The sequence below is a fragment of the Gavialis gangeticus genome, unplaced genomic scaffold, assembly GCF_001723915.1.
Source record: "Gavialis gangeticus isolate Ggan-Ray unplaced genomic scaffold, GavGan_comp1, whole genome shotgun sequence".
Taxonomy (NCBI): domain Eukaryota; kingdom Metazoa; phylum Chordata; order Crocodylia; family Gavialidae; genus Gavialis; species Gavialis gangeticus.
Genome location: NW_017728995.1, coordinates 36,499,106 through 36,510,175, shown reverse-complemented (window position 1 = coordinate 36,510,175; position 11,070 = coordinate 36,499,106). Strand labels below are relative to the sequence as shown.

At 45.2% G+C, this 11,070-nt stretch overlaps 1 protein-coding gene across 3 annotated transcripts in view; it reads left to right on the top strand.

The window, feature by feature from the left end:
- The window catches only part of PPP1R2 (protein phosphatase 1 regulatory inhibitor subunit 2), a 13,781-nt gene extending 2,722 nt beyond the window's left edge, over nt 1–11,059 (top strand). Inside the window, exons 4-6 of one of the 3 annotated variants that reach the window (XM_019503509.1) lie at nt 2,424–2,609; nt 3,274–3,382; nt 8,408–8,487. In XM_019503509.1, the coding sequence (XP_019359054.1) occupies nt 2,424–2,609; nt 3,274–3,338 (251 nt within the window). In that variant the 3' untranslated portion in view covers nt 3,339–3,382; nt 8,408–8,487. Of the gene's footprint in view, nt 1–2,423; nt 2,610–3,273; nt 3,383–4,209; nt 4,275–8,407 lie in introns of those variants that run through there. The other 2 variants (XM_019503510.1, XM_019503508.1) reach the window with 2 other exon arrangements.
- The last annotated feature ends 11 nt before the right edge of the window (nt 11,060–11,070 follow it).

Sequence of the window (11,070 nt, the reverse complement as noted above, 5' to 3'; positions counted from 1 at the left end):
TTTGAGTCCCGTTTCTCTTTTTGGGGTTTTTTGTTGTTCTCCCGCCCTGGCGGGGGGTCGGGCTAGAAGATCTACTAGGTCCCTTCCGACCCTTAATCTATGAATCTATGAATCTGAGTGTAACCCTTCCAGTTGTGAGTTTTGGCAAGGAAGACTGAAGCTGTGTTTGGGGCTGCCAGGAAGCAACAATTAATATGGCTGTGATGAATTATTACCAGGCCCTGAACTGGCACCTGTATTAAAGAACTTGTTCAGAGCTTGGATTTGCAGGGAACAGGGTGGATGGTACCTTCTGTATGGTGAATTTGCCTTTGACATCCACACAGCAGACAAATCAAGCCAGCCTGGGTGGTTGAGTTGCTGACCCTCCAGTGACTTGTCACAGTTGTTTATGGGCCTCAGAAGGAGCTAGTCTTGCGTTATTTAGAGCAGGGTGGGCGGTTATTTGGGCCTGAGGGTCACATATGGTGTGAGCTGTCACAGGCTGGGTCAGCACCCATCCCTGCTCCCCCAACTCACCAAAACTCCCTATGTGGGATGGGGCCCTGGGCAGCAGTGTTTATGGGTGGGTGGGGCCATGGGGTGGTAACAGTGTGGGGCCAGGGCTGGGTCAGGGCCTGCATGCCCCTACAGCAGGTGCAGTTTCCACAGGCAGGGATGTGCAGGCAGCGGTTCACAGCTCTGCCCCACCCCAGCTCTGCTGTCACCAACCCTGTCCCTGGGCCTGGATGCAGTTCCCCACCTGCCCACATGCTCTGCCTGAGCGGGTCCCTGTAGCTGTGCTGGGGCCTGGGATCTTGGGGTGATGATAGCACGGGGCTAGGGTAGAGGTGAAAGCTGCTGCTGGGCCTCACTGGGGGGATGCAGCACTCCTGACAGGGAGAGAAGAGCTGCAAGCCCCACAGAGGGGGCTTTGGAGGAAGTTAGCCTTCTTCCCCTCTCCCTTGTCTGTTCCCTCCCGCTTCCCCGGGCGTGCAGCCCACAAGTGGGGGAAGGAGGGGGTGGACCTGGCAGTGACTCCACACCCTGCCACTTGCTGGGTCCAGGACTGGGCTGGTGCTATGGCAACCCTGTCCTGTGCCAGCCTGTGCCCCAGCATGCCTGTGTGGCAGTGGCAGCCCCAGCTCTGCGGGCCCAGTGCAGGGCGGAGCCGCATGGGGACAGCCGCAGTGGCGGGAGCCTTGGTGAGTGCACTGTGTTCTTGGCTGGTCTCGATCTCCATGGAGACTGGCCCCCCGTGCCGGATACAGTTCGCCCCTGGCTGTGTGCAGTTCCATGGAGACAGGTCTGCCAGCACAGCACCCTCACCAGGATGTGCGCCCCTACTGCTGTCCCCACACTGAGCCAGCAGGGCTGGGGGCTGCATGAGCATCCCGGGGCAATCTGCGGGTTGACACAGGATGGTGCCCTGGCACTGCCCGTTGGGGCTGAGAGATGTGCTGTGGGCCAGGTAAAATTGCTCTGTAGGCCAGATCCAGCCTGTGCACCATATTTTGCCCACCCCTGACTTGGAGGACCAGGTATCCCTGTGCACCTCTCCTCAGTTGCAGTGCATAAGCAGTAGTCACTCTTCCAAAAGCTCCTCCACCCCTCAGTAAGAGTCCTTTGGGAAGGAGCCGACTCGGGTATCTCGGGGATTTTTCTTTTTGTTGTTACCTCCCTCAAACAACTCAAACAGTTTAACAGTAGCTGGTAAATGGTGACAAATCTAAACCTGACATTCTTTCTTCTCATGTTTCCTGTGCTCTCTAAATCTTTTGCCAAATAGAGACATTCCCCCCACAAGTAAAGAAGCAAGATGCAAGTTGTCTTCTGCTGGGCTAATGCTCTATTAAGAGGGCTTATTTTCATGGCCATCAGATTAATTTTAGTGACTGTCATTACTAGTCAAACTAACCCATATGGGTAGGGGTCTACCAAACTTGGAGGCGGCTGGCTGATTTTGCAGGGGTATCATGGGACTCACTGCTGCTTTCTCCAGCTGATTGCAGTGAGGGACTCCCCTTCCTCTGTCCCTAGGGCTCCAGTGGGCCCTGCTCCTTGTTGCTGATTGGCTGCATGGGCTGTCCATCATGAAGCCCCACCCCTCACCACCAATTGGCTGCAAGGACTGTCCGTGTGGAAGCCAGCATTTTATTTTCAGTAAGCTTTTTCTGTGGACATTGCCTGATTTCATGGGCAATGCCAGATTTTGCAGTTTCTGTGAAATTGTGATTTTGGTAGGTCCCTACATGTGGTTTGCTAACAGACATTGTTTTTAGAATACTGAATTACTCAAAATGATAAATTCAGACCCATGCTGTATTGGCTCAAGGTTTCATGCCCTCAAGGAGGGAGTACAACTTACCTGGAATGTTTTCAAGGAATCTAGTACAATAATTGTGTATACTGAACTCCCTCACCACCCCCTCTCCTTCCTACAGAAAAAAGAAAGCAGTTTGAAATGAAGAGAAAAATGCATTATAACGAAGGACGAAATATCAAACTGGCCAGGCAGCTAATTGCAAAAGAACTACATGGTGAAGAAGAGGATGAAGATGAAGATCAGGATGAGGAGATGCACGATGCTGCTGATGTAGAAAACATGAGTACAGAAACACCTGAACCCGGTGAGCAGCTAGATTTCTAAAAATGTTTTTAAGCATGGTGGTTCTTTTAACTACCGGAAGTCCTGGAAGACAGAAGTTTATGCTTCTCTTCCACCCTTCCCAGCCCTTGTGATTTTTTTTTTTTAATGGAATTTCCCCTTCCCTATGCAAGAGGTAAGAGTTTGTGGTGGCATCTTGTATTGGACCACCTGAATGGCTGGGACAGGCTTAGATGAGCTTTTGGGTATCACAGTACTTGAGGAAGAGTACCATGATACCCAAAAGTTTGTCTGAGCCTATCCCAACCATGCAGTTGGTCTAGTAGAAGATACCACTCACAAACTCTTGTCTTGCAAGTTTCTTGAGCTGTGATGCCTACAATGTCATTTCAGGACATGCCCGTGTCATTCATGAAGCACCTGTTACTCTGTTCAGAACCACCTTGGTGCTTTGTTTTTGGTGGCACAGTGGGAAAGTAAGCGCATACTTAAAATGCTTTAATAATTGTCAGCAGCAAGCTCTGCTTTCACTGACCAGCCTGACCCTTGCTGATGCGGCTACTAACGCTCTTGTTAAAGTGGGGACGTGTCTTGTGCTTAGCCTTAGAGGGAGCATGTTAGAGCGTGTAGGGGAAGCCTTTGTTGGCACTTGCCTACCATTCTGCCCCATCCCACCTTTTCACTAGGTAGCAGACATCGGAGTGCATGCTACTGCAGTGTTAAGAGTAGAGGAAGTCTCTACCCATTCTAGTTAAGAATTTCTTGCACATGATACTGCATCTTGCATCTGTTCAGGTAAGACTGTGGCATGCAGTTTTCAGTGTTATGAAGAGAATGTACATGCTGTATCTGCAATGAGAAAATCAGCCTCTTGGTCAGCCCCTTGTGGTAAGGGGCTGGGATGCTGAGGTGGGTGCTGTTTCTGGAAGCTCCATCAGGGCTTCGTGTTTTGTTTTGACCGCTACCTGGCCGATTGCCACTTCTAGCTATTGGAGAGCTCCTTGGCTGGAAAGAATAGAGCAAAGTAATGCACACTCTGTTTTTTGTGGCAGCCTTCCCATGAATTAACTATAGTAATATGCTGCCTACCTCTGCTGCTGTTCCAGGCTCTTTGAAATAGTTGTTGGCATTATGAAATTTGAGACAACTTGTTCCTGCGACACTTACAAGACTGTAGTAACAATGAGTCTGAAGTCTTGTTACCTTTACTCAGCTGCTGCTTGGGAAGGCTAAGAGAGGCACTAGAGCCGTCTGCAGACTTGGGAAGATGCTGCATTGGCTTACACCTGGTTCATATTTGTAAGGCTATATTCACAATCACATGGACTAGAAAAAATAGCTTCTCTAAAATGAGATTAAATGCTGCAGAATAGTTTATACCCTCACCCCACTCCAGATGAAGGAGATTTAGCAAGTGGATTTTTCAGTACTTGGCTCTCCGTCGAAAAATTCTGGCACCAGTATTAATTACAAGAGGCTAAAGCCCATGATAATTGCTTCAAAAGAGTCGTACCTGGACTCTAAAAAGTATCTGTCCTGGACTCTAAGTGATTAGACTTGTGCTGTAATGCATAATACTGGGCCTCCTTATAATAGCTATTTACTAGAGCTTCACTCTCCAGGGGAAAGAAGGGCTCCAGTAGGCATCTTTATGACCTTTCTCCATGGCTTGAAGCTGCCTTCTTTCTGCACCCTGCTATAAAGCAGGGAGGCAACTCCGCTCCCCAGCTGCGTTCTTCACTGAAAAGAAGGGCACACCTTTGCAGCATTTTTCCATCTCTGCTGTTGAAGTCATTCCATTCTACTTCATAATCCGACTTCTGAGCTACACTGGTAACTATCAATTTTGACTGACTGCTCGTGCCCAGTTGACTAGACTAATATAGCTAACACTTTATTTACCAGCTTACCAGTCAATTAACTCCTCTAACTGGTTTGTCTTGAATTTCCCAAAATAATGGATTATTTTTCCATTAACTTCCTGCAGTTCTCAATTTATTCTTTATTTTGTCACTTTGCCTAGTAAATTGAATATTTCCTCATTTTTATCTCTCTACAATAAACTAACCTGATTCACTTTTGGTCCATCTGCCTAAATATTTTTTTTTAATTAAATACTTTTCTCTCTTTGGCTGCTGGTGGATTGAAAATGTTCGTAAGTTACTGATTCAGTGTTTGACTCTGGGAAGTATGAGGTGGCAAAAGCGCAATGGACTCCAGTCAAAACTGTTAAACATTTTGTTCTGGCCTTTAAATTCCACCAGCCTTTGTAATGTTGTCTACAATGAGGCCGATGAGAGACCTGATAGTTTTGGATTAGATTCAACAAGTCCCTGAACAGGCAACAAGTCCTTGTTCAGAAGCACAAGCAGAAGAGCTTAAACTGTGATCGAGTTTGAAGTTCATATTACTTGAGTGAGCCTGCTGGTGATGGCGTCCCTTCAAGTTGTCCTCTGTCACCTTAGATGCTCTCTGGACAAGAAAATACTTTGCATCATAACTCTTACAATAGGGTGGGATGGTTCTTGAACAACTGGAAAATTAGGTGCAGTTCTATAAACTCCATTCTTGGATTCCTTCATAGATTGTAAAGGGCTGAAGGGACCTCGGAAGATCAGTGGGTCTAGCCCCCTCCCCCTGCACCAGGCAGGAAAGGGAGCCGGGGTCAGGTGACCCTAGCGAGGTGACTGTCCAGTCTCTTCTTAAATTTCCAGGGTAGTTGATTGTACCTGGGGGGAGCTTATTCCACAGTCAACCTTTTAACGATCTCTTTGTAGGCATGCTGTTCACCTGGATACCTGGTCAACATTTTTATTTGATCCAGTGCCGGACAGAAAGAGTCTTAGTGCTGTTGATCCTCATGTTCCCAGAGCTGCCTCTTTGGCCCCTAACTGTTGAATTTCTTGGATCAATCTGAAGCTGTTTGGAAGGAGTGTGTGTGTTTATTGTTGTTGTTACCAATTCTCCAGGGAAGCACTTGTTTGGAATTCCATGTCTTGCCCAGTCTCTTGGAGCACCCCCTGAAACCAGCTTAGGCGTGGTTCTTAGGGAGGGTGAGCCTCTGGCTCCTTGGACTCCAAGACTTGGCCTTTTGGTCCATGGTCCCCCTGGTTATCTATGGGCCCTGCCCAGAGAGGTACCTTCTGGCTGAGCTTGTAGAGAGGACTTTGCTGTTTCAGGGGACTCTAATTGCTGTCTTGTCATTTTCTCAGGATGGTCTCTGCTTTCAAATGTCATCTTAGCACTGGAAACAGTAGGCAGTCTCTTCAGGTGCTGAGGGTGGAGTCCACTAGGTGCTATGATGAGGCTTCATATGTAGACTGCCTCATTGCTCCCTTGATGGCTTATTTTCCCACTAATAGAGAACTTGGGTTCTTATATGCCTACTTCAATTTTGAGTAGTAAGAAACTGATGCATCCTGTATGTTGGTCTTGAGTGGGATGATGTAGTTGGGGCTGGTCCTGCTTTGAGCAAGGGGTTGGACTAGATGTGACCTCCTGAGGTCCCTTCTAGCCCACTTTGTCTATGATTCTTTATAGCCCAGTTCCTGATGACCTTTTGAATTTGACTGACTTCTCATCATACTTGTGCAACAAGTTGTTGAGGTTTCATAGATTTCATAGACATTAGGGCTGGAAGGGACTTCGCAAGTTCATTGGATCTAGCTCGGTGCCCAAGGGGCAGGAAGTCAGATGGGGTCAAATGATCCCAGCAAGACAGGTGTCCAAGTGTTTCTTGAAAGTGTCCAGAGTAGGTGCTTCCACCGTCTCTGGGGGCAGTTTATTCCAGGCCCTGGGGACTCGGATGGTAAAGAAGTTTTTCCTTCTGTCCAGTCCAAAACAGTCTTCCAGGAGTTTTGTGGCCATTGGACCTCATCTTCCCACAGGTTCCCCTTTACCTGTTAGACCAACAAAGTTCCATGAAGTTGTGTGATAATGAACTAGGTCAGGAAGTATGGTTGGTTAGGACAGTGATTCATTTGTATGTATTCATTGATGGTTTCTCAAAGAGGATGAGGTAAAGGAGGTTCAAAAGGAGTTGCTGACTTTAGGGCTCCAGCTGGTGATAGGTTTCTCTGGATGCTGATTATGTTGCTTATCAGTTGGAGTTCCTTTATGACTGCCGTTTCACTTGTTTAGTGCTGCTCCAGCTCTGTGCTTTTGTTTACTTTTTGGTGGGTCTTTTCTTTTTTAAGCTTTTTAAAGCTGGGAATAATCTCTTTTAAGTCCTGTCTCTAGCCTCCTGCTTTACACTGTCATGCATTGAGGAGCGGAAAACAAGCCAGGCAGAAGAGCGTGGCTCTGGCTTCCCATCCACCCATCTGTGCAGTGGCTGGCACAGGGGCTGCTGGCGTGCAGCCATGGGTACCCCTTGTCCATGGGACTCTGTGCAGGAGTGATCAGTGCAGTTACTTCCTTATTCAGGGCTGGACCTCAGTTCTCAGTACTCTCGTCTCTTCTGAATGGCACTATGTGTTCTTGAATTCCACTTCCTGCTGTGGAGTCCTTGGGCAGTGTGAGATCCCCTTTGTGCTAGTAAATGTGTACTTGCCTCCTGAGATATTCCCTTTCTGTGAGACCTTCCTCTAGAATTATCTGCACGTGGGGTTTTCTGCCTCATGGAAAGTTTACTCAGCTGTTTGGTAGGTGGCAACTTTAATGCTTTCCCATTTACACCTACAAAATGATAAAGGGTTATTTCCAAAAGGCAAGGTGGGATATGACTCTAATTGTTCCCTTGCTTTCAGCAAGGAATGAATGATCAGCTGTACTTGGCTTGCCATATTCTAATTAGTCATTACATTTTGCCTGCTACCGTTTATGCTTACCTTTGACTAACCTGACTTCATACAAGTGGTCATCACTCCTTGCAAGGAACAGTATGGTGTTTGCTTTGACTGTTTTATGGGTCTAAAATTTTCAGGTAACTGTTATAATTCTGTTATGTAAAATGTGGGCCTGAATTTAGTGACTTCAAGCTTTGCACTGTAGTAGTGTTTAGTTTAGATATGGCTGTGATGGCAGCTGTTCTGTGGCAAGGGAGTTGAACTGGGAAACCCTTTAATGGAGTTGACATAAGGTTATTTTGCTCTCCTGCACAATAGAGTAAGAGATTTGTATCATGCACTGCTATGGGCATTTGAAGACCTAACATTTTCCCAATATCACTTAAATTGGCTACAGATCTGAACAGCACAGCAAAATAGTGTTCTTCCATCTCAAACTTCTGTATTTGGTCCACCTCAGATTACAGATAAAGCTAAAAGGTATGTAGTTGGCCTGTGTTTCAGGTGCTTTCTGCCTTGAGCTCTGGAAACTGGCAACTCAAAACATCAAGTTCTTGCGTGGTGCAGCAGTGACTTCTGTGATGCTCTTTCTATGCTGAGAGGTACTGCTTTCTTCAGCAGTTTTGGAAAAAAAAGAAAACTGAACTCTCTCTGGAGTGGTTGAACTTGCAGAATATAAAAGGGGATGGGAAAGTACCCTGATGCATACCAAAATTTGCTGATGTTACTTTTGTTTTTTGTGGGAGGACCTCAGAAGTATGTGTGCTGTTTGACAACACGGGGTTCAGATCCTCAACCTTTTTGGACTTGAGGTATTCCTTCAGACCTTCTGTAAATTGAGTGGCACCCAGTTTCAAAAGCTAGTTCATGTATTTACTGCTGGTCAGTTGGGGGTGCGGATCCACCATGTAGGGAGGGACAAGCCTCAACTTGCGATTATCTGCATATCTCAACACACCCTTGTTTTGAGAATTGCTGGTTTAGACTATGAATACTTAAATCCCTTTATAATCTCTTTTTTTTTCTTCCGCAGCACATGCTACTAGTGACCAGCTGGGGAATAGAGCACACAACGTAGAAGAAATCTGTCCAGAACTGTAACTGCTTGTGAAAGACACAAACTTAAACACACTGCTTCATGGTTTTTGCAATTATGGCTCTTAAATGCTGAAAAGCATATCAGTTACACTATTGTATTGCCAAGAATGTCAATAACCCTAGACTCATATTAGGCAGAAAAACTGCCTAACTGGTTTATTCTTGTGCCTAGTATCTCATGGAGAATACTGCGTCAGCATCCATCAACCCAGAATGGCATTGCTGTATACAACACTGAGTAACTTGTGTAACATACTGTCACTCGTCATGCTTTAAAATACACAAAGCGGTATCTTTGGTTTTGTTCGCTATTTATTTGACAATACTCTAGATGTGATATCTTGTGGAAGAGTTTGGAGTTTGAGCCAAAGCGTACAGCAGATACCAGGTTGACATTGTATTAATTTACTTATATGATAAATTTAGCATTGAAAAGGGATTATTTTAGTATTGTAACTCTTTTTCTGTAGATTTTTTGACCTATTCATATAGATTTGAGTTATGCCATGACTCCTGTTTTTCCCAATCTTTGTAACAGAAGAGCTGAATTATTTTTGTGGCTTCAAAATGCTGCGTTTGAAATCCATTATTAGTTTCTGATTGAAACTGCACTGATTTCTGGTGGGGTATTTTTCCACTAGAGATGTGCTAACTTGAATGCTATAGCCGGTTGTTATCCCTCTCTTCCAGGACCGCTAGATTGGTTTTGGAGCTTTCCTTATTTACCTGTCTTGTCAGAACTTGAGTGTTTACAGCTCTTCAGACCATGCTACAAAACATTACTCTCCAACGATTCCCTTAAGATGGGGCTCAAAACCCTCTCTGCCTTCCCTGTTGCTATGATGTGTACTTGTGCTGTTACCATCTGAGAAGAAGTAGCTGTCTGAGTAAATCCACATCAGGGCAGTGGAGATGGGGAATGATGTGTGCTTGTGTGGCATCAGCTCTTCATGCCACCCAGGTGACTACTGGTGACCTCATCCCTCTTGGGGTTTGTAACCCAGGCTGTGAAAACCACTGGCTTGTGTCTCCTGATCTAATGCAACTTGCAGTAGTTGATTCTGTAAAATGAAGGCTTTTGGGAGGAATAGCTGGGAGGCTGCCATGTAACTTGACATACTGTTTACAGGGTGGTTGATAGCCCTGATGGAGAGACATCACTGAACCTCCAGGTTACTGTAAACAAAATCCCACTTGAAGGATTTTGACTGTGGTGAATGTTCTAGTATTCAAGGTAGTACTTGGTTTTATTATACGGATGAAGTATACTTAAAGCTGTGGCTTAGTTTTGGAATACTTTGTATTCTGTTATGTCTATTTCTCTTAGTTTTGATCTAAACTTGAGATATTGCAAAAGTTCATATAATTATATGGACTTATTTTAATGACTTTCTGTCTACTGTACATGTGAAGTTTGAATAAAAGAATGAAAGTTATTTTACAGTTACTCGGATTCTTGTGTGTGAGCTTTCCTGAAACTTAGGGTATGCAGAATGAATGAAGGGCAGGCACACTTGTCACTGGGAAGCTGTGGTACTTCTGTGGGATATTGCAGTAGACAAAGATCTGTATGTGAGCTGTGCCAAATGGTGTTTTCTAGCATCCCTAATTGATGCTTTTCTAAGCTAAGTGTTGTCAGATCTTGTGACATTTCTGGTGGTATTTTCTTTAAGGTCCAAATCTTGGGTGAATAGTTTCAGGGAAGGGAGAAGTGAGAATCTTTTTTTCTCCAGATCTCATGGTTGCAGAGGATGTATTGGACAGTATGGACCATAAGGTTTCAAATCAGAAGGCAAGCAGAACCTCATGGCAATGAGTGGAGGGATAACAAAAGAGGCTGACTTGATTTATGAGGGCTTGGGATCAGCAGAGAGCTTCTCAGATCTGTTTTGGTTGCTTGTGCAAGACCCCAGTTGAAAGGCCTCTTCTATTTTAATAATATAATAATAAAAAAATACAGCTTGATAAGCGTTGCTTTGAGTCAGATCCTGAGATGCTGAGGCTCCTGCTGGATGTGAGACGATAGATTTGTCGCTTACAGAATTTGTCACATATTCCATGGTATTAGGTCCTTTCCAGTTTCTCTTGACACATGAGTTCCTAGTGTGTGTGTGTATGTGTGGGGATGACGACAATGTGTGCTGGATTTTTTTATGCTGTGTGTGGTTTCTTCCTTTTATTCTGCAGTTCTTTTTGGATGCCTTTTACCTCATGCACTGCCATGACCCAAGTAAAAGCCAGTGTGTATTCTTCCTAAAATGTCACTAAGTGGTAGAGCTGGCTTGCTAGATTTACAGACTTGTGATGGACAGATCCAGGTGCCAGTACTTGTTTGACTTTGCATAGTTCATTTTTCAGTGTTGACTATATTCAGCATTGTAAACCCATTCTTTCCAATACTGCATGTGCCGTCTGTCAGTTGGGGACAAACATAGCAAACGGTGTGTAGTAGAGACGGCAGTTTAAAACTTTTAGGTTCTGAACCTGCATATATTGATTGTCCAGGGTCTCGTTTTCCTCTGAGGTCCTATGGAGAAGCTGCTGTTTGTATCCTTGGGGACTTAAAATAACCCCAAAACAAAAACATTAAAAAAAAAA